Source organism: Plutella xylostella, chromosome 9 (assembly GCF_932276165.1).
Source record: "Plutella xylostella chromosome 9, ilPluXylo3.1, whole genome shotgun sequence".
Taxonomy (NCBI): Eukaryota; Metazoa; Arthropoda; class Insecta; order Lepidoptera; family Plutellidae; genus Plutella; species Plutella xylostella.
The window spans coordinates 8,626,184-8,650,601 of record NC_063989.1 but is presented as its reverse complement, the minus strand read 5'-3'; the positions used below and the strand labels follow the sequence as shown (position 1 = coordinate 8,650,601).

At 36.5% G+C, this 24,418-nt stretch overlaps 1 protein-coding gene across 3 annotated transcripts in view; it reads right to left on the bottom strand.

The window, feature by feature from the left end:
• Positions 1 to 141: 141 nt before the first annotated feature.
• LOC105386598 (protein GDAP2 homolog) overlaps positions 142 to 24,418 on the bottom strand; it is a 55,562-nt gene continuing 31,285 nt past the window's right edge. For all 3 annotated transcript variants that reach the window (XM_011557197.3, XM_048622940.1, XM_011557195.3), the window contains exons 7-12: positions 21,229 to 21,367; positions 6,209 to 6,362; positions 4,780 to 4,919; positions 4,220 to 4,274; positions 3,779 to 3,922; positions 142 to 3,359 (exon numbers count right to left, since the gene is read on the bottom strand). In XM_011557197.3, the coding sequence (XP_011555499.3) occupies positions 3,315 to 3,359; positions 3,779 to 3,922; positions 4,220 to 4,274; positions 4,780 to 4,919; positions 6,209 to 6,362; positions 21,229 to 21,367 (677 nt within the window). In that variant the 3' untranslated portion in view covers positions 142 to 3,314. The remainder of the gene's footprint in view (positions 3,360 to 3,778; positions 3,923 to 4,219; positions 4,275 to 4,779; positions 4,920 to 6,208; positions 6,363 to 21,228; positions 21,368 to 24,418) is intronic.

Genomic DNA, 24,418 nt, shown 5'->3' with positions numbered 1-24,418 from the left:
TATTGAAATTTTGCTGGCTGGCATACATTATTGTGGGTTTATCTACTGCAGTGCAGCAATGACTGAGATTTATAAATTTCTAATAAAAAATCAGGGTATTTCAATAGTTTGACAGTATGTAGTATGAATAAAAACACATGCTTTTAGTAAATTAATAACTTTAATCTGTTATCATAATTATATATCATCATAAATACATAACTATTTTTTATTATAAAATACGAAACTTAACGACCACTCTGTTCAATTATACATGGTTTCCAAATGTTATTTATTTATAAGTACTTATAATGCACAACTATAGATAATTATCAGGCACCTACTTGCCAATTTATTTCATACTTCAACATATTAAAACTCTGCCGTGTTCAACATACGCAAATATATTCTTTAACAACACTATTTTCCAAAAATATATCTATTTGGGTACAGTTGTCAGTGATGATGATAATACAAGTTAATTCCGCCATATTCTTACATCATTCTTCTCTTGCCATGCATGGTTCCGATACCTATGCCAACAGTAAGTAACTAAGTAGCATATTTTTACTCACGAATATACATAGTACTGATTTTTCAACAGATAAATATTTTTATTTTATACCACAAACATTAAAATGTATCCCTACTCAATCAAAAGTATTCCTCAGGTAAATTTTATTTCACTACCTACTGAAAAATCAGCTCTAAGTGTTAGGTTGTATAGGCATTAAGGTTGATTTAGGTACCTACTGAGATAAAGATAAAAAAGAAAATAGTGAACAGGTAGGTACTTAGGTCACCTCTAAGATAAATTTAAGAATAGTAAGTTTTTGTAAAAGTCAAAGCCACTATTATTTACAATAGATTTTTAGATCGAATTTCATAATAAAAGGACTCACTCACTACCTATTTCAAGATTTAAACGTGGAGACATCAAATAGAAACAGATTTTATGGAGTAATGCTACTAAACATCTAAATTGGCATCTATAAAAAATGCTTAAATAACCTATGTATTTACACAACAACAAATTGCGATCAAAATATTTATACTAGGTACTTATGTTAAGTAGGTAAGTATGTTATGAATATGAACTATCCACAAACATTAATAATATTGCCTCAATTTAACTATATATAGGTTTTAATTTAGAAAAAATAATGTGGCACATGTACCGACCTATGTATATTTTGAATAATGGAAATTTGTGATTTATTTAACCATTTATCTCACTTTTATTTAGCTCTATCACTAAGACCACTTATTAATTATTGCATAAATTTAACTTAAAACTAATTTTATAAATGTTATGATTTTTTTCCACGCCATAGGAATATCTTGTGTTTACAGAATGGTATTTAGGAATAGGTAATTATGATATCATAAAGTACCTACATGTTTTAAAGTATTACTAAATACCTATCCGTAAACCCTGTCGGTACAAAGCTAATATTTATTGCAATCTGCATTGGCTTCACAATGTAAGCTTTATGAAATGAGTGTTCATAACAGTAGTATATAGTAGAAAATATGTGGTTAAAAATGATAGTTCTCTAAAAGATCATTCTAAACTCTTACTAAGTGTAATCTCACTATGGCTTGCACTGGTTTTGTTTTTTTTGCCGTGGCAGTGTACATATTGCAACATTGACACATTACGCTTTACTAATACCTACGCACTTATATGGAACCGTACCTACTACCTTCAGATATGCGAAATCTACCTGTCACTATCACACACGGTATAAAAATTATAGCTTCCATTATGATAATGTAGTAGGTATTTACGTATTTTTTAAACAATGTGTTATTTGCCTAAGATTATTTGGTGTAGTATAATCAAGTCTATATTTTGACATGTAAGTATTTATATTTACTCAAAGAAACTGTGATAAACGTGGAATTTTATCTGTAACACAAGCACCTTTATGAAAAATATATTTTTAAAATATGAAGGCCTACTCGTTACATCATTATCTATAACCGTGTAACGGGGTCCATACGCATGATATAGGTAGCCTCACTTAGAACTAATAATACAAAAGCTACAGGTTACAATTAAGTATTATATGATCATAAAAAATAAAGCAATAACTAGGCGCTAAATGAATACCCTGTTTGCAGGATTAACAATTTCAAAGAGATATGGATTAGGGTAGTAGCTAAGTAACAAAAAAATATTGTAGGTAATTTAAAAATATTAGTACATATTATCAAATTCAAAAGGGGTGAAGATGTCATAAGAAGATTAATTAATTAGCTCCAGATATTGTATAGATATGCCATGTACTTCGGTATTTGTATGTAATATAAAAAAAATGCTAGTCTTCAGATAAAATTAAAGTGCTCATCTGGCTAAGATTCAATACAAGTACAAATAGGTAGACATATTGTAGTAGATAAACGAACTTTACAGTAAATAACGATGAGAATTACAATTAAAGTAGTTTGGATTTTGTCTTACTACCTACTACAAATTTTACATGTGTATGACCTACCTATACCTGGTTACATACATAGTTGATGGTTACAAAATTATCATAATCTATCTACGCTAACAAAATTTAATTACTTTTGGAATTCCATAACCATCAACCATTTTAATAATTTTCGAAAACCCGAAACAAAATGAATGAAGAGATTAGTTTAATTCATTTCGCGAATACATCACACTATACACGTAGATTCTGGGGCAAAGAAACGTGACCCCTCAGAGTAATACTGCTACTTGAGAGGGGTAAGGCTTCTCTACCGCAGACTATACAGTACCCGTATAACTTGTGTAAGGTACAAACATAGCTTCTTGCTGATTGACTAGCTCTCTCTCTCAAAAGTGTTTCATTACTCAAATTGTATGTAACTTATGTCTTAACATCATAGTGATGACTAAGTCAGTTGTTAAGTTCGAACTTACACAGTTAAGGCCATTTTAATCAAATTATGCATTTCATATTTTAACGAACTAACCATAAGTACTTTATTCAACAGTTAATTTTATTAAACATAGATAGATACTTCTTTAAAAAAACTTACCTAGTTATAGAAAATTTAGACTTTAAACTGTTCACACTTCACTAACCAGTTGATAGTAAAGGATTAACAGTTGAACATCTAAATATACCTAAACTCTTTTAAGTATCTATCAATTAGGCTTCTCAGGTAGACTTATCACTGATACAACACTTTAGTAATAAATGAATGGTGTGTTTTCGTTAACAATTATCCTGGCATTTTCATTCTTACATACATAACAGTTCCCAGTGGGGTTCAACAACGCTTAGCCTACAATATAGTAACGTAACTTAATATCTATAACAAGAGCGGCGCGGCCCTTACGTCGCGTTGGTGTCCGGCTGGAAGTAATGCAGACCGTTTATCTGAAATATGATAATAAGGGACGTTAGGTTTATAGCATAACTATACCCTTATAACTTATCCTAATAATTCTAACATTACAGTAACTACAACAGTGACAGCGTGTTTGTATGGACGGATGGATAGGGCGCGTCCACGACGCCAGCGGGCGGCGCGGCGGCGGATTTCCACGGGAAAACCTTTAAGGGCGAAGCTTGCGGTAAAAACTAGGAGACTATACCTACCTATTGGTCGTTGAGGAACTCCACACAGTGTTGGTACGGTCCGGTCAGCTATACCTACACTTTTGTACCAAATTTTTATTTTATTTTATTTTTACCTTGTCAAACTACCTACATAACAAACTATCAATGTTTGAATAGACAGTTTGTGAGTTTGACACGGTACAGACGTGTACAGCTATAGGTATATTGAGACGTACCGTCATGTCGTACTCGGTGACGAAGGCGGGTAGCTCGAGCTGGTCCCGCCGCATCACGGAGTAGAGGAACTCCACGCCCGGCAGCGAGTGCACCTTCGCCTTGATGGCCGGCGCCATGAACGTCGTGAACCACCACGTCATCATCTGTCAAGGAGAGGTTCGTTAGACACACTGAAAATGTTTATTGCAGAGGCGGTGGCGAGAGAGGTATGTAAGTGTGCAATGGGAGGAGGGATAAAATATCCATATCAAAGTAAGCGCTTATGAGTTTCCAGCTTTCTTTCTGCCTACGGCCTTAGACAAGTTGCCTGTAGAGGCTTGATATAGAAGGCCGAAGAGAATTTGCAGCAGGTTTAAAAAATATCAATGAGTTATCAATCATCAAGTTAGCCATACTATAACTAGTCTATCACAACAAAAAGATGCAAGAGCTTTATTTACCTTAGTCCAAAATGTGGGGTGAACAATGTAAAACGCTTTGAGGTTCTTCTTGTATCTGAAAAAGGAAGAAACAGTTAAAGACACAATCATGTTCAAAGTAACCTCATAACTAAACCTACTCTGATTACAGCAGTTAACTAAAGGTGTATAGGGCACTCTTAGGGAGAGCGTCGCCTATGCTCAATTGAGTTAATGATTAGAGTCCAGTAAACCTATCTTAGCAAAAGCGGCGATAACCATTTGGACAACATGGGTATGGTTGCAATACATAATATGGGCCCTCTTCCTGTCATGCGTGTCTTGGCCCACACGCGGATGTTTTCTGTAGCGTATTGCATGATCTGAGTCACACTCGTGCTACTCGCATGATAGAAAAATCATGTATGAAATGATAGGCTGCGGGCAGGGATAGGTATGTCAACCACTGGTTGGTGTCTAAGCATGTGGGCACACATTCACGCACCGGCGAAGACGCACATGACAGGAAAAGGATAAATATACCTACTTCGCTATCCCATATAAGGTCAATCATTCTATAACGGGCACGTCCTAGTACTCACTTGTAAGGCAGCACGGTGTAGACCTCCTTGAGCCAGGAGAAGGGCGGGTGGTTGCCGCTGGCCGCCAGCGTGTGGAAGTACGCGATCACGTAGTCGCCGTTCACGATCGGGTCCAGCAGCTTGATCAGGTACAGGAGAGCCTGAGGGGCGGAGGGGGAATTAGAAACCGTGAGGTAAAGTCAGCATTAGGTCAGTGTGGTGGATAGGCCTAGAACCCTTCCTTCATTGGAAGGAGACCCGAGCTCCAGCAGTGGGGACGTGATGGGTCGTGATGATGATGAGGTAAAGTTTATAACAACAAGAAAAACAGGATACAAGAAATACAAAACAAAGAGTGACATAAAGAAATTGCTGTCGAGAGCGTCAAAAAGGCTCAGCATGATGTGCTGTAAGCAATAAGGCCACAGCGCTGGCTTTTAGCTGGCCCATGCTGGATAGCCCTTGAGGTTAACCTCTTTTGTCGGTTACCGGTCCATTAGGGAACCATCGGCAAATATGCGGTATCAGATGACACGACGGCCAGGGTGAAACACGTGGTCATGGGGTAAAAAATATGTAAGTAAGTACTTAATTGGAATTATTAAACCCAAGTGATATTTTTACATCAGTATCCTTAACTTAATGATAGTTAATAGATATCTTATAAATACTGAGAACGTTACAGTACGTTAGACATCTGCCAGTAATAGTAGTGTTTAGTACAAATTGCTCCAATTAATTTAGTTTACCGGTTCGGAACGTAAAATGAAACACCATAGAAATGTCCTAGGTGCTTATTTTATGTAATTGTAAAATTCTTAATACTCGTTTGTTTACCTAGTCATATAAAATAAAAATGTAACTACGGCAACGAATAAAAAAAATATTAAGACCATACATTTAAGAGCCAAAGACGTAAAGTTGGCTTTAACACAACAATCGCCAAACCCCAAATGTAGCGTATCCAAGTGTGCCAAAAAACAATGTAATGTAAAGAAAAATCGATAACAAACAACCAGCCTACAAAGTTTAACTGGGCAGTATTGAAAGTCTTCATTGTTAGGTAATTATGTTTGCCTATCAGCCAACTCGATCAAGTCATCATGGTCGTTTGAAATCTCACAGACGAAATCGTTCGTCATCACAACCCATCACCTCGGTCACACACAAACGATTCTCCTTCCAACGAAGGACGAGTTTAGGCCTAGTCTAGGCTTGGTGGACCCCAAACATCGAACGTACAAGTCCATTATTTTCCGGTGAAAGCATAAAAACCTATGTCTCTCCCAACCATTTTAGCAGGTCAGGGTCTATCACTAGAGCTATATAAACTAGGGGTTGTGACCGTAGTTACCCTACCAAATATAACCCAAATGTGAATATAGGTACAAAAAAATTAATCTAGGTAGAGGCATAGATATCTATGCCTTTACTCCGTCCAAACACTCACCTTATCCAAGTCGATATCCCCAATCGGGAACCACTTGCCGATGAACACGACGACGGGGCGGCCGAGGCGGTCCACGCCGCTCTGGTACAGGCAGCCGATGCCCGACACCTCGCTCAGGTCCTCCGAGTGAGCGCGCCGGAGTAGGCGCTCGTATCTGGTGAAGAGTGGGGGTTGGGGTTAGTAGAGTAAATTAGGTTTGGGTTGAAGGAAGACAATGTCGAATGATAGACAGGTGTTGGAGAGTTACGCTCTAGAACTTGATAGAGGAAACTTGGTGTATGGTTTGGAGTTGCTGTTTGAGTAATACGTTCCTATGTGAGGAAGAGTGACGCTTGGGTTTAGACTGAATTGACAACATTTCAAAATTTTATACAGTTGAAATTCGAAAACCATTTAGAGATATGGCTCTAATATTCACAAAAAAAAATGTTTCCGATTTTTCTTTTGATTTATTTCAGAGAAAAGCATAAAAATCTAAATTATCATTCGTGACACCACGATGTGGCATAATAATTAAACGGGCTTTTACTTCTAAAACATAAACAACAAAAAAACATGTTATGTCACTTTGACAATGACAATGACAAACATCACTCAAATGTCTGTCACTTTTATGTGTCCTTGTCAATGACGGAAGTACGTGATTGGTCCTTGCCACAAAATAAAGTTGAAGTTGAAGCTGATTGGTCCTTGTTCATGTCAAGTTAATGTCATCCAACTTTTTTTTTTAGGTTAGGCAGGCAACGAAAATATTTTTATCCCAAGCCTCGACGTGACGTCACTCATACTAAAAATATTTTGAACTTTGAAATCAAAAAAATATATTAAAACATAGAAATATTAAGAAATAAAAAAATACGGGTCATCTAAATTTGTGATATCTCGTCGAAAATAAAATAAAATCGGTGAGCATTTTATTTGAAATGTTGTCAATTGTAGGATGAAAGTACTGGTGTGTGTACTAGCGAGAATTATGATCTGAGCTGAGTCTAGTATATAGGTGTTTGATTGAGATGGCCTGTGGTATACGGAAGAGTTGGCTGGCTGAGTACCTAACCTATGGGGTTTGTTAAATTTGGGCGAACGGATAATATAATTATCTACTTAGACATGATGAATGTAGAACATGTAAAATTATTCAAACAGGTTAAGAATCAAGAATAGACTCATTTTGAGCATCAATATATTTGTGGTATTCATTGTATTCGTAAAGTCCACCGTTCTAAAATAACCAGTAAATTTATACTGTTATCTTCCAGCTAAATAGAATAAAGAAACAACAAGTAATTTTTAGAGCCACCCACCCTCACCCTCTGCTCAAGTCAAAGAAAAAAGTCGCGATGGAAAAGCTTGGAGGCAAAAACAAAAGTTCTTGTTAAACTCCTTCAAAGACCTTGACCTATTTAAATGGCAGCCATCGTAACAAATATGTTTATTTTGTTATTTGAAATGAACTTTAAGCAGAAGTTAAGGAAGGTTGAACAAGCTAGATTTGTAGCATTCGTTCTTAATATCTAGTATTTAACGTACTTAATTCATAATTTGTTATTTATGCAGGCAATACATATATTAGTAAGTTACAAAAAAATATATGTTATTACCTAACACTACTGTTATAAAAATAAAAACACATAATTACAGCAGACCTACTTAGGTATCTTGTACCTGCATGATTACACTGAAAACCTATGACAAGTACCTATCTACTTATTAAATGACTCTGAATATAGCAGACAATACCGATACATTTCGATTGTACTTACATTAAGGGTAAGCAATATTAAGCATGAAGGGTCTACTCAAATCTAAGTCCAAGCTCGTTGAGGTAAGCTGTACATCGCGTGTCGATAACCATCCAACTGAAAGGTCACAAGGAAGTGTCGTTCAGAAACATCGGTGGATATCGCCGATGCGCAGGCTGGAGTTAAAAGTTTAAATAATTTATGGCAACGATTTAAATCACATTACGAAATGCTTGCTTGCTGGCTTCTGACGTCAAGGTAACTATAAAACTTCTCAATGGCAAAATATGGTTTCGGCTAGGTGGTTAATGTATGCTTTGTTATAAATAATTTCATACACTTAATTATCTTCATGATATACATACTTTGAGACACTATAAAAAAGGCTGTTTATTAAGGTTTAAATATGAAGGAAGTTATTCAAAAGAATCTGCATAGTTATCTGCGGGCCGCGAACAGCAAATATTTGTGAATCTCTGAGCGCCTACCTCGTCATATCACCTCTTTAGTCACCTGCCTTTTCCTGGAGATTCATTTTGGTGCGAAGATAAGATTGTGTTAATGTCTAAAATTATACGTAACGGAGATATTAATATTTACTTACTGTTTATTTGGTGCAATGGAGCAAGCAAAGATAAGACCATAATAAATATAAAATTCTTAAGAAATATTAATTTGCTGACTTTGTAGTTGCGAGAAATATATATTAGTATACAAATACACCTACTAAAGTCACTGTACCCACTTCAGCAACACTGTAAATAGAAGTCGTCATGAAAGTCGTTTCTAATATTAACCGTAGAACAAGTCTATTTTGGGGTCTCAAGGTCCTTTCGTAAAGTTGAAATGATTCGATGAAATAGTAATAACTGACGATCATTCAGTATTTAAAGATTTACGGTTTACACTTAGGAATTTCTACGTCATAGACATTTAGTAGGAGAGTGCTGACGCCATGTATTCCATGAATCCAAGCTGTATACGTAATAAAGACACAAATGTGTTATTTTATCTTCGTAAATTATAATCTATTTTGTTATAGTATCACTGTGTAATACTTCTAGCTTCGGTTCCCTCTGCGTGTCAGCTGTTATTAGGCCAAGGCTACTCGGTGATCGACGTAAATAATTAATGGATTACAATAATATAATCTGTGGGATTGAAATGTGATCTAAAATTCAGTTAGGGTTTAACAAAGTGTAACCTAGTTTCGAAGAGAACTCGCTCCGACGCTAATTGGCCTTGTTCATCGTTCGTGTAACTAAACCTGCGGTGAAATTGAGTAATTTCTCCATATTATTACTCCTTAGAGGAAATCTCGTGAACCAGACTTTCAATGCATAATTTTGCAACATTAGAATAGAAAGGATATCTGAGGTGGTCTGAAATCATTGTTAGCGGTAGGTAGAATTGCGTGTTAAATACCGCGGCACAATTTTAAACCGATGACTCTTAGCTGCACGCTTCATTCGAAAATAGCTGAGGCGTAACTCCGAACGGCGAACCATTCATGTATTGAAACGAAAACAAATAACGCAAAACTTCGTAGTAAACAGGAAACTTTGTTCACACCAAACCGAGTAAGATAGAATACAGAATCTTGAAGTGAGTGCTACGGGAATAGCCCCCGGCTATGCTTCCCCCGGCGGCGATGACGTCAGCAGAATGACGTAGGTAAGTGGGGGGAAGTGGACGTGCTTCAAATTCTTGTGGATTCTGTAAACCTAGTCAGCACTAGAATACTCAAATACATTTACCCGACGGAACACTTCGCTGTAGTAAATATAGATATACTATACATAGGTATTTGACCTAATTCTAAACGCGTGAACGTACTGTGATAGCTTCTCTACCTACTATTTTAATACCATGATTGAATTCTAACAAACAAACTGATATAAAACACCCTCATGATAATCTATGACAGTGGTAAGCATACGGGGCTATGGTTTCGAATAAGAGCAATCCTGAAAAACTACTTAGGTACTTACATCAATTTCTATTACAATCATTTAAAAGAAATAACTAATAAGACATTTAAAAACACCGTTTCATTACGGTGATGTGCATTGTACACTGAAGATATCAAATAGCAACTTGTAGGAAGGAACGCCTACTATCTATAAAATTATTTATTAAATGTAAGGCAAGGAAACAGGTGTAGGTGACCAGGTGAAGAAAGTCAGAGACAATGATATGGTATTCATGTTATACACATGTATACTTGGTAATGATAATACACATAAATACCAGTTGACCAGTCAGCGACTGACGCTAATCTGACTGGTCAATCTTTTCAACACGGTGACAAACCCAGTGTTTGTCACCTGCGCGCTATAAACATGAAGCATTTATTAGAGGGACATTCGGTTCATTCAACTGCTTGTGAGTGACGTCGCAGGGCTGTTTGCCAGTTGCCGAATTGTATTAATTATGTAATATTGAGAGTTCGATTGGGTAATGTTGCTATGTATTGGTATAGATAATAGCTGGTAATTATATCCTCTATCACCCGGTTTCTTTTGGACTATAATTTACAGGGCCACCATGTGTTAACGCTGTTTAAAGCCCTTTGAATTAATTTAGATAAAAAAACTGAAAATTATACAGGTACTTAAATCAAATATGGATTTTATCTTTCGTTAAAACTTTCGATTGAATGTCTCTATAGATATGGCACTCAATTCGGTATGTTAAGTAAAAAAAAATTATGCTAATTCGAAAACCGTTTCGAGATATTACCTTCTTAATAAGTGTCTCATTCTTAAAAATATAAAATATTCAAGGATTCCGATTATTTTATCAAAAATGAAAATATAATTTGTCCTTCAAGACGCTGCGCAAGGTTAAAGTTTCAACCAAAGAGAATGAAAATGTTCAATTGTTAAATGTCACTTCTGTCAATCTAAAGTGTAAATATTCACAGAGTTACGATCTTGATGACGTCAGCGGCTGCATGGTAGCGAATGACGTCATAAAATCGTCGATGAGCCGATCTTTAATTATTTTTTATTATATTAACGAGACCAGTAAAATAAAAAATATTCAAATTAGTGTCTCAAATTCCAACATACTTCAATTTAAAATTATAAAAACAATCACCATAAAATTACTTAACATACCGAATTGTCTACCGCAATAACCACATAATAGTGAATGCGCCAGTAACTCAGCATTGGCCATTAGTGAGAAGGATCCCAATGTAATATGTATTGATTTCCCTCGTTGTAATGTCATTTGGTGTTGAACGGTGACGCGCGAACTCGACCGTATTTTCGGAGTCAATGAAAGAATAAAGCCACACATTCTATAAATACGCATCAAATCGGGGCAAGGATGGAACTCGCAATATTTTATTCCCTTGGCATTATTAATTTAGACGATTGGTGACAGGAAAATATTGATATTGTATGTACCAATAAAAACTTAATACTTTCCGAATCTGTTAAGAAAAATAATGAAAAGCTGAAGTCAACGAAAAAGAAATCGAACTTTATTGCTCTGGTTAAAAAAATACCATTGACAATTAGGAGGAGGAAGCCCTGGACGCACGCTGTAATGTTATATTTCTCAGGCAGAGTAAGAAGAAGTTATAGCCAAAAGAACTCTGTAGTTCCACCATCCCTAACTGAAAAGCTATCTAGGAATGTATACTATCAAATCAAAGTCGTAAAGTATAAGTAGGCTTGATATACAATGTTGATTACAAGTAGGGTGAAGGGTGTGGGAGGAGGGCGACTGAGCGACTGATGTCGCGACAGAGTGCCGCCCGCCCTTACCCTGCGATGTCATGATGTCATCAAGATATATAATGGAAGATATTACTTATATATGCAATGCTGCCTGGAGCCCTACCTATTTCAGTCTGAAACTATCAGGTGTTGCAATATTTAAAGAGCGCATTTTTTTAATCATAACTCGGATTAAGGTCTTCAAAACATGTTTATTTGATATATAACTGAGATTACATATGCGTGTTTGAATTCCATTTGCTTAAACAAACAGGCCTTGAAGAAGAGGTAACCTGCCATCGCAGCAGTTGCAGATGTTAAACAGAAATAGGAAATGGCGCACTTAACCTTAAATAATTTAGTTCACCGAAAACTAATAATACAATTTAAATAAACATTGCAAACTATATTTCACGAAACATGCAAAAGTAGTCTGGATTCACCGAAATTACGTCTTCACGGGAAAACGTTCAGTTTTCTACTAAGATTGAACTAACCCTACCAAAATCTATTACGGGAATTCTTAAATAACATAGTTAGATACCTATGCATTATGTACGGGGACGATATTAAAATATAGACCCTATGGTATACCTATCTATATCTATACCTACAATACATATTGAAATTTTAATTAAAGAATAAATCCCAAAAATACAGTAAGTAAGTATAACAACACAAGGCTGTAACATTTTACATGGACAACAAGGTGTGCATATAGCATAGGTAGATGGATGGCCAGTTACGGTCCGTGTTTGGAATAAAGGAGTCATGAAGGCATATCGGATGAATCAGACATGTAGTTTGTAGCTGGTCTGGCATGATGTGGTGTGTGTGACCACATGACTAGGCATTTTGTCCCATGTCCGGAAATCGACGGCTTAGATTCGGTTGCTTATTAACGTATCATGTACTGCATTCTAATTAATTTATCAATCAGATCACGATACCTAATTGTATATTTGTTTGGTTGGATGCCTGGTTTAACTCCAGAATCAACATGTCTATGGAATCCATTCATTCATTGGATTTCACCGATACGATTCTTTAAACACTACGATTGACCCAATAATGCTGTATCATCTCGTGCCAAGTGGAATTAACAGAGCAGACAGGTACAAATAAACATGTTTTTGTATTCAAGAATACAAGAAGAAGTGGAATAATATGGTCATCAAGACTTTATTAAATCGCGACCCACATTTAGGATAAATTGATGTTATTAAAACTTAAAAGTTGTATTATTCGGGTTAGTTATAAATGTTATGATTTACAAACTCTTCAAAGACTTTTCATTACTACTTTGGTATGCCACAAAATATTTCTATTTGTGAAAATACAGATGTAACATTTGATGTTGGTATCAAATAAAACATAACGTTGACAGTTTGCGTTATTAGGTTCGGCGTAGGATACCTCGAAATAGAGCTCGCTACACTATAATTATCAATATGATTAATACCAAATTCAGTAATTCAGGCTGAGGCTAGATTACCTAAATGTAACGCCACTTCGTTTGCGAATTTCGAACATTGTTTTGAGAATTGGAACTATTCATAAGTTAGAAAAACATACCTAAATATTATTCATGTCTATCGTAAAATGTGATTGACTTTGTCGCAGTAATGTTCTTTGTCAGTTATTTGTGATAAAATCACACTCGCTGAATTAGTCAAGCCTTGTTATTAGCGTTGTCTCTGTCCGTCACGGACAATCAATTATTGTTATTTAAGTATGTAAAATCACTTGTTTTAGTTTGTATGAAAGAATAAAGATGTATCGAGCCTGTCAACATTTTTGAGAAAGGCATGAAATTTCTTAAACGTAACGCTTGAGTTTATCGCACCTGCATTTGCATTGTTATACATAGGACGGTATTATACCGTACAATAAAACATATTTATATTAAATATCAGCTTATGATAAAGTACTTATTTTAAAACAAGGAGTACTAAACGAACGGCGAACTGGCTAAGCGGAACACTTTGTTTCAAGCCTAATTCTAAGCATAATTCTTTGAATAAGGACATGAAATGTAACGTTATAGTCCTACACTCGGTATCTGCTTATTAAATAAAGAATTACTTACTTCTCCTCCGCTGTTTCTTCAACAGGCGCTTCTGGTGTTATCGTATTCAAATCCGGCAATTCAACGGCCATAGTGTCCATCGCCATGTTATCACTTTTTTATAAATACACTTTTTATTATAGAAATACTTCCAGAGGCTGCTTTCAGTGCAGAGATCTCGCTATTAATAGAGTGGCGCCTGAAATTACGGTTGTTTATAAGAGCATTTTGTAAATACGCAGAGCGGATGATAGTTAAATGTTTGTCGAGATGTGGAAGGATTTACGCGGCGATGTTGTTGTGCGTTTGAACGCGGGTAGTAAACTGCATGTTTATTTGCCGCTCTGTTTTTAAAATCCTAACTATCCTAACTAATATTATAAATGTGAAAGTAACTGTGTCTGTCTGTCTGTCTGTCTGTCTGTCTGTCTGTCTGTTACTCTTTCACGCCAAAACTACTGAACGGATTTGAATGAAATTTGGTATACATACGGTCTAGACCCTGGGAAAGAACATAGGGTACTTTTTATCCCGGAATTCCCACGGGAAAACTTTTTAAGGCGAAGCGAAGCCCGCGGGAACAGCTAGTAATATTATAAATGCGAAAGTAACTGTGTCTGTCTGTCTGTCTGTCTGTTACTCTTTCACGCCAAAACTACTTAACGGATTTGAATGAAATTTGGTATACATATGGTCTAGACCCTGGGATAGAACATAGGCTACTTTTTATCCCGGAATTCCCACGGGAAAACTCTTTAATGCGAAGCGAAGCGCGCGGGAACAGCTAGTATTAAATATTTGCGAATGTCGTGAGTTTCCCATTCCGGTTGTTGTGTAATTATTTATCTATACATTTTATGATAGATTACCTCAAAATTCAAGAAGCTTCGTGTTTTATTTAGTCAAGAGGGACTCACGGGTATTAGTTAATGTCATCGAATCATCAGATCAGTCATCATCATTTATGATAGTGTCAGCGGAGCTAAGAGCCGGGGCTAACTTTCATAAAAAAATCGTTTATTACATAGTAGAATTTACAGGTTTATAACATACTCTTTTATGATACTAATAGTACCTATTAGAACAATCTGTTTTTTTTTAAATAATTTAACTGTGCCATAAGGTTTGTTTATTACTATTTGTTTTTACTTTGTTCGTTAAAATTCATATTACCAAAAATATCGTAAAATCATCGTTTACTTTCGAAGGCTTATAAAGTTGCGTAAATAACCCAGTTACTGTACTGTTGTTGTTTATTGTATGTACCTACCTATCATTTGTAGTATTTACATAACGTGCTGCAAGTTCCACACATGGTGCGGTGCACATAATTGCATTACTCATCGATGACATATATCATCATCATCATATTGATAATGATTAAACATATAGGTACATAACCATTATAATATTGTTAAGAGATACCGGTTTTAATTGACTAATCTTGTTTCATATAAATAACTTTTAATGGATGCATCATCTTCATTAGACCTGCCTAACATAGGAAACTTTATTTAGCGAACCGGTTCTTAAATGAACAAAACGATATTCAATTGTTCGTTTATGTATAGTGCACAAAATACAAAAATCTTATTTAGATATTCTCTATAGTTTCTACCTACTTACTACAATCCATACGGCAAGTTGAATGGCCGGGGACGGCGTATCGATCGCGCATTTGTTTTTAAACACATCAGCTGTGTCAACGACATTGTACATTATTCAATTACCCTTGCAATTACATTACAATCGAGAGTGTCTCGAAAACTCAAAATTAGCATTAGCTGCTACACCGCCAATTAAGTAAAACAACAAACAGCCGGTAGGTACCTTTACAAAATGCTCCCACAAACCACCATAGAATATTTGAATTGCTATAAGAGTTTTTTTTTCACAATCACTGCAATGTAACGATGATGTTGTACCGAGTAGAGGAGTTATATTATTATTCGGTTGGGTCGCGGTCGATAGCACGCGGGACGTGTGCCCTGCGCAATGGTCTCGACAACACTGACTGAAGTCCGCCTGAAAGCCAGAGAGCGGCAGAATGTGCTCCGTTTCGGGGTAATTTTCCCCACTTGTTGGCTATTCTCGTACTTCCGTTTACTTTTAGTTGAAATAATAATCAACGAGCCTTGGAGATAAATTAAACAGCAAAGGGTGTTTAAGGAAAAAAGTGCCTGTTAACAGAATCAATACACGCGATTCTGTTCTCCTGAAAAATTCAGACATGAAGGTAAATCATGCAGATTCTATTGTGATCGTGCAATCAATGTATAGCTCTAATTACAAAACGAAAATTCCTAAAATAATTAGAACACCCACCTAAATCTTACACTGAGCCAACATAATACACAAAAATCTGATTGATTCTTCGATTGCGTGGAAGTGTAATAAAGAATGGATAACCATTAGGGAGGGTAGCAACACAAGTAGCGCCAAGGAGAAACAAGTCGGAGGTCGAGACACGGGGGTGCCCTTCCCGCCCACACCCCATCGGCCCGACTTATCCGACGATCAGTCGCCAGATTTGTGACTCAGATTTATCCAGATGTTACCCGTACTGGGGAGAGTAATAAAGGGAAATTTCCAATGATGTTTGGTACCTCATTACGCGAGTTCACTTTTACTACACCCATTTTTCTTCACTTAGGTACTTTCAGGTGAAATTTTCAGATGACAGAATATAGAGGCGCGTTTACATGACACAAGCGAGAAAGCTGAGAGCTGACATGGACGGCTCGTCAGTTTCGACTACAAAGCATTGCTTTTATTAATGAAAAGGCTTTTAACTGGAGCACCGTGTGTCAGTCGGCTGTGGCGTGCATGGCCGCTGCCCGCTGCTGACAGCCATTGAGGCTGCGTCCCGGCCGGAATAATGAGAAGGGAGGAAGCAGGGAGCTAACATACATACATATTACGTGCTGATTCTGGAAAATGAACTGCTTAAACATACTGAGTGGTGCACTTCAATAATAAATTTTCTAAGAACCTACATGCTCCATGTACATATTTCGCCTAGCTATGTAGTTTTCCAAACAGTTTAAAGGTGCTTTGACATAACACTTTTTTATGAAAAAGCATTAAATGACCCGCTGAAATATCTCAATGTATCGAGAACAAATTAAAACAACATGAAAATGTAGGAGAAATAGTTAGTTTACACCTTAGCAAAGATTACAGATGACTTACGGTCAGCTGCATAAGTCGTTATATAGTGCCACAAACTTATCTGTTCCGGTGACAGTTCAAGTAAATGTCTAATATTTTAAGTTTGCCCGTAGTGGTAATTTGCCCTTGAGGTTTTAATAAACCCATCTAATCCATATCAATATACAATTAATTAGTAAGTAATGAGATATGGATCAATTTAGTTCACTCTCACCGGAACAGATAAGTTTGTGGCACTATACACTTCTGTACCTTGTCAAAGTGACGAACCGTCAATATTTCAATAAATGGATAGGCGGTTTCAGAGTGACAAGGTACAAAAGTGTAAAGCTACTTATGCAGCTGACTGTACATGCTTAAGATGATGATTTGATGTAAGCAATTACATCTTTATGGATCGTTAGCGAAATCTGCGGAATTAACGCGTCCTCAATAATCTCATATTTAGATCGGTAAAAATGATTCGAGGTTGACTCTCGTCCCGCTCGTGGTAAGCAATAAAGCCTTAGTACAGCTATAGGTACGAAACTTGGCCTCAAAGCTGGAGACTCACTAGACTAGACGCGTTAATTAAAACGCTGTAAGAAACTAGGTCACGACACGAGACACAAGTGAAGTGAATATTATGTAAGTAACCAGAATTCCCCAGGAACGATAAGAAACGGAGAGAACTATAATAATTAAGCAACTACCGTAGGTACACGTATAAACATTGAGACATTAGCCAACAAAATTAGTCAGATCTATACAAGTCCTGTCAGATTTTACAGATACGCACGGTTTTTTTTAAGAATTGTTGATTGCTAATGTTAAATGGTGGTAGACATAATCTTTTCAAGCAGCTCGTTTACTAATGTCACTCATCCAAGACTTCGTTGTGCAGACTGGAAGTAGGGCATACAACTGTCATGCAACAAAGATGCAGTCGTTAAACAAGGCTTTTTCCAAGCGGATTGTATTTAAATGTCGCACATATTATGCAATAGCATTTTTATATCTATATAGGTACATATGGATATCTGGTTAATTAAATATGCTTATAACGTAGCCGTGTTGTTGTTATTCAAGTGTGGTGGAGCCTTCACTTAGTAGAATACTAAAAATGCAGTCAATTCTTTTATTTATAAACGAACATACGAAATAATTTGAACATTGCCGAGCTAGAGTTAATTGAGATATAAGGCAGAAATGTCTGTGAGGCAGTAGCAACATGCGAAAGACAAAACGTAAAAGGACATAACGCATATGGAAAAATAAACCACGAGTCGTTCACAGGACTGAGCGATCGATTGCGTGACGTGAAAGTACCCGAATATTTGTGGACATGGACGTGTGATGGAAAGGTCAGCGGTGGATCCGAATTAGTCGATAATACAGAAGGAATATACTACAAAATTTGACCCAATACATGAGTGACGATGTACATAATGAAGACGGACAAGGCTGGGCTGGTGATGATGATGAACAAGGACTGCTAGACCGCAACGTGATGCAGGCATGTAGTGGATGCGTGTGCATTACATGTAGTAGAGGTACGATACACGACCAAATCCGCTTTTAACGAGAAATGTTCCGACGTGAGCCTTTAATCCAATAAGCCTCGTACCTACCTACTGGCTACTATTTCACCTACGTAGCTTTGTATACGCTTACTTCCCATAAATACGCAGCACAGAAGTGAAATTATGTAGGTAATTAATTCAATTAAACGCCGTGATAATTTATATTTTATGTAAGCATGCGTACAGATTTAGGTTAGAATGCTATTTTCACATGTTCGTTTGCTGAATAAAATAACCAACACGTCTTCACTTCTGCGATTAAACTGTCAGAAATATGACATTTATAAATAAATGCGATATGATGGCACCAAAATGTCATGAAAATAAACATTTACGTACCTATTTCATATGAAATGAAATAAGTACCTAGATAGCCAAGAATCTTGCTATGTGCATGACCACATAAAGTAGGTACTACACGGACTAAATCATTTTATCTGCTAAAACTAATCTCCGATTGCATATAAGGTCTTTTGGCTTTGGAGGAGATCGTAGTAGGCAAGAAACTGTACAGCCGTCCTTTCAAAATAAGACTTCAAACTAAATACACGTGAAACTTCATAAATAATAATGTATCTGTATCAAAAGTATTGATTCTAACAAGTAGGTAATCGAATAATAAACCAAGTATTTAATTGTATGAAGCTGGTGGAAGGTACGTAGTGTTTAATTATAGTGACTGATACCTACAACACATTAAATCTAACGTGATTCAATAGCGACATTACCAGAATCGGCCGACCTATTGCAACCTGCATCTATGCTATACACACACCCATACTGTTTGTAACATACAATATTTCAAGGAAGTATTTGCATAGGTATTACTCTATCCTAACAAATATTATTATCCTATTATAAATAGAATAGAAAGTAACTGTGTCTGTCTGTCTGTCTGTTACTCTTTCACGCCAAAACTACTGAACGGATTTGAATGAAATTTGTTATACATACGGTCTAGACCCTGGGAAAGAACATAGGCTACTTTTTATCCCGGAATTCCCACGGGAAAACTTTTTAAGGCGAAGCGAAGCGCGCGGGAACAGCTAGTTTATAATATGTTTTAAGAATGAGACCTCCAATGCATACTAGTTAAAATGTGGCAAGAAATGACTCATATAAGCCTTGCCACGTCAGACATAAAACTGCGCAGATAATATACTATGTACATCCATGTTATGGTTCCTTAGATTGAGTTACATACCATACAACTCATAGCTCTGACTAATTAATCCAATCAGAACTCAGTTTTATAATAAACGAAGTTTACTCGTAAGCACACAACGTGTTAAATAAATGCATTGATAAAGATCTATATTATTATCAACCGAGTTATAATAGGACGTAGTAATTTGCTACATTATTTCATTGAGAACTAGGCACGAAATCCCCACGCTATTTAGTGCCCTTTTTCATGGCAAATACAGTGTTTAAGGCTCTGAATAGAATACTAACGTCTTTTGTAGTATTTAGTGGACGCTACTATTCATAAATATGCATTAGTTCCCACAAGTATACTGTGAAAACAATAGCTAACCTAACGGCAGGCTTATCTCTGCGGGCGGACGTTGGGCAAAAAGTATAACTACCACCTTCAAGGATGAGGCTTTAAATAGTGCAATGGAATGGTGTCAGTTGTAGCCATCTGTAACTTAATTGAGATTTTAAGTAAGTACATAAATTATAGTGTTCTTACATTATAACTCCTTGATGTATATACGTAAGTAGATACTGCCAAGAACCATGAGATTCCTATCTATATTTTAGTCATAACAAGAAATCGTATTATGAAAATGAAATCATCTGAAAACCAAAGTGATGTCGGTGTGAATCATAAAAATAACGGGAAAGTAAAAGCGGAACAAAGATTTTCAGAATATCCTAAAATACATCAAATATTGATTTCCAATTATAAATACCTACTTAACTAAACAATCTGAAATATCTTGACCGATCTTTTGCGCACGCTACCGCTCACGGTGCGCCTTTGATGTATGACTCAGTTTGTGCCACCAAATAACTCAACTCTTTGTTTTAATATTGAAACCAGAATCGAATTGCACGTGTGTATTTTGTGAACAAATAAGGATACTATTTCGGAAATGACCAGTACAATGTGTTCCAGACTAATTGCCTAATAATTCTAAATGAAAACTCGGCAACGCTATGTTTTTCTAGGCAGGGTATTCAATATTATAGAAATTAATTATCATGTGACGAGCCTTTTGTTTTAGCCTTTAGTCTGGGTCTTTGGTTCGGGTGTCATTTATTTATTTGTGTACCTATTTATGTTTACGTGTATCAGCTATTCGAAACCCATAGACTATATGCCTAGTTTCAGATCGGATACCCATATCATACATACATTAGGTACTCCCTGCAGAAGGTGCTGGAAGTCGTGGCTCCAGGACGGGACGTGGACGGGAGTGGCCATCGTAGAACAGCTGTTTCGCTTGGCGCAGAATAGAGAGGAGTATGCAGAGCTGACCGCCAACTTCCAGCAGTGGAGTTGCCACAGACGTCTATTATACTAGACACCACAAATGTCTATGTAAACCACGCGTGCCGATTTTGAACTGATAATGACAGCTGGACGGAACTAAATGTATGTACAAAAGTTGAGAAATGCTCAATCAATCTTTTACTAGTTTTTGACATGCGCAGTACGTACACTTGGGGAATCTAGTATAATTGACGTCTGTGGGTGAGGCCCTAGAAGAAGAAGAGGTAGAGACTAGAGACTCACTGCTGCTGGTCCTGCGAGGCTAACAGGCGCGGGTGCTGCGCGGGCGCCGGTCTCGACAGCAGCAGTTGCGTGTCGGTCCCGAATACCGCCGCCGCCTCCGCCGCCGCCGACCCGTCGTACGCCGAGCTGTCGTCTTCCGCTGTTGGACAATGAGAGAGGTGTTATTTTGGTGGGTACTGCATTAATTTAATGTAATTGATTGAGATTATTATGCGTAGTGAGCGGTGATTCCTCAATCGGGTAAGCGCCCGCTTCTCACGCCAGAGATACGGGTTCGAATCCCGGCGCTGACATGTACCAATGAGTTCTTTGGAATTTAAGTACAATTTATACCATCTCGCTGAAGGAAAACATCGTGACGGAACCTGCACATCTACATATATTCTACGTGTAAACTAAGTGCATTGTACTCATAAAACTTTTTTGTTTTGTATTACTATGATGCCTAAACTAAATACGGTGGTTAGTAAACAGAGGCACAAATTCTGTTTACTAGTTGATTTCTTAATTTAACTTAATCGCGTCATCCTATGTTAAATATTTGTTTAGACTCAGTAGCGTTGCAGTTGCACATTACCCAAACAAAGATTCCTTTGTGGTATAAATACAAAGATGTCATAAGAACAGAGGAGAAAAACATGCTTATTTAAAGCCTCGTGATATTATTCACTTCTAAAGGGTTGTCCTCTATTTAGTTACGCTTATTACTTTGTTTTAGAGATCTGCAATGCGCCAGTTATCAGTATAAACAGTGATATGCCGTGTTTATCTTCCTGTTGACTCTATTATTTTACCATTTGTGCGCGCAATAGTGTATTTAAATGAGTTCTAACAACTTATTAGACATATAAAATATATGAAGAACAAGAACATAGGTAAGTAAATTCAATATCAAACGAGCAAAGCGTCTTTTCCATTGAAATCAAATGAGACGCACAGACAAAGGCGTGTGCCATGCATACTCACAGTCGAACTCAAAACCTTCATTCAGCATGTTCGCAGTGACGGTTTCCGAACGGGAACAAGACCATAGACGTCATAGACAAGACAGACCAACATGGCGGCCGGAAATGGAGGGAAAATGACATACGTCACGTCCGATCACTTTACAGTTATAATAGTTTGCAATAGAATCCAACAATCATGTAAACAAACCAAATTGTCACGATTACTCCGTAATCACATACATTTTCGATCAATTTATGAACATAGTCTGATTTCAACGAACGCACCATTGTTTTCACATTATCTTTAACACGATTTAACTTGTATTTATAAGTTAAATTTGTTAAAACATTTGCAACGTAAAAATTTCGAAGTATTTGACAAGCTGTCATCTTAGTTTTTTACTCATCGAACTCTATAAGTCATTGAAAAGTTAGTGTTGTTCGTAATCTGAAGTTATCTTTTATTTTTAATTTAATAAATTATTTTAATTTAATATTATTTGAATACACAAAAAAAAACATCAAGAGCTTAATATAATTAACCAAAACGAAAAAATTAAGAGGAAGAAATGAAAGCTCGACGGCATTTTAGACACGGCAAGCGATGATGACATAGTGGTTCCATTTATAATTACGGTCACCGGCGACACTTCTGATAGTGATGATGACGAAGACGAAGATTTAAATTTGTTTTAATAAACACTTTTTTTTATATATAATCAGTTTTATTTTATAGTCTATGGCTTATATATTTAATCTAATTAGAACACTATGACATCACTATGGGCATAAACAATACGCTGTCAATGTCAATCCGCCATATTTGTTTACATGATTGTTGGATTCTATTGCAAACGACTATACACACAAACGCTCCATTTTCCCAATGCCATTCCCTCCCTTTGTTTTGTTTTTGTTTTATACAAAGAACGTTTCATAAAATACATTCTATACACTTAGCACTCTATTATACGTCATTTTTACAAAACACACACTTTGTTGTTATTCCAACGCTACTTTGTAAATAAAGCGAGAGCAATAATTTGCCTCAGGAATGTAAAAAAATAATGGTCCTGCAAACTGTGTTTGTGCTAGGTTTTTAAATGAACTGGCAGCTTATCTTGAAATTATAACGAAGTGTGGAGATAAAAATCGAGTGTGAAATTTGAGACAAAAAGGCTATTCCCATCTGCTGCAGTTTCTTACACGCGGTAATATTTTATGAAAATACTATCGTCATGTTAAATGTTTTCAAGTTGAAATTACCTTCATTGTTTCGTTCTTAGCATCCATATTGATTGCGATTTTTTTGCTGATGATACTGCGCTATTTAAATAAGATGATGAATGAAAAAGATTGTATGCGAGTCTGCAGTGGTTTTAGTATAAATATAGTTAGATAATTGAAATATAAGGGACTTGGGCTGCCTTATTATAACCATGTAGGTAAGTATATAAGTTTAAAGCCTTGCAAAACAAGCGCTTTATGAGTTTGTGTTATTTTTTACACTAAAAAGCTACCAACCAGTTTACTTTAATTTTGCTGAGAGATGCATCCAGGAGGATCGTTTTACCTAGGAAGGTAAAACGAAGCGGAGCGGCAAACGCTAGTAGTTGTAGGTATATTATATTATAGTTACTTAAAAATTAGTCCTCCTCAGAGCCTGAAGACAAAAGTCTTCAACCAGTGCGTCCTCCCAGTGATGACGTATGGTGCAGAGACGTGGACACTGACGGTAGGACTGGTCCACCGATTTAAAGTCGCTCAGCGTGCTATGGAGAGAGCTATGCTTGGGGTTTCTCTGATGGATCGTATCAGAAATTAGGTTATCCGTCAGAGGACTAAGGTTACCGACATAGCTGTCAAAATATGCAAGCTGAAATGGCAGTGGGCTGGCCATCCCAAGTAACATTTCATTCGAGCTTAGGTTGTAAGAAATGCCTTTAGGTTTTATAAGGGTTGTGAAAAGGTTAATGCTTTGCTATCTGGTCATATTGAGTACTTGAGAATGATTACTAAGTCCTAAAACTAATTGTTTATTAATACAACCTTGGAGCTGCTGATAAGAGTTTATATTAACGTTATTTTAACATGTATTTCAAGAGCATATAGTTCTAGGATCTTATAGTTGTCGTAGACTCCTGAAAAAGTTCTAGAAAAGCTAGCATTATGCTAAAGTGAGAGTTTAAGGTTAAATTTTTAACGTTGATACAACCATAAAGTTATGGAATATTGAAATCACT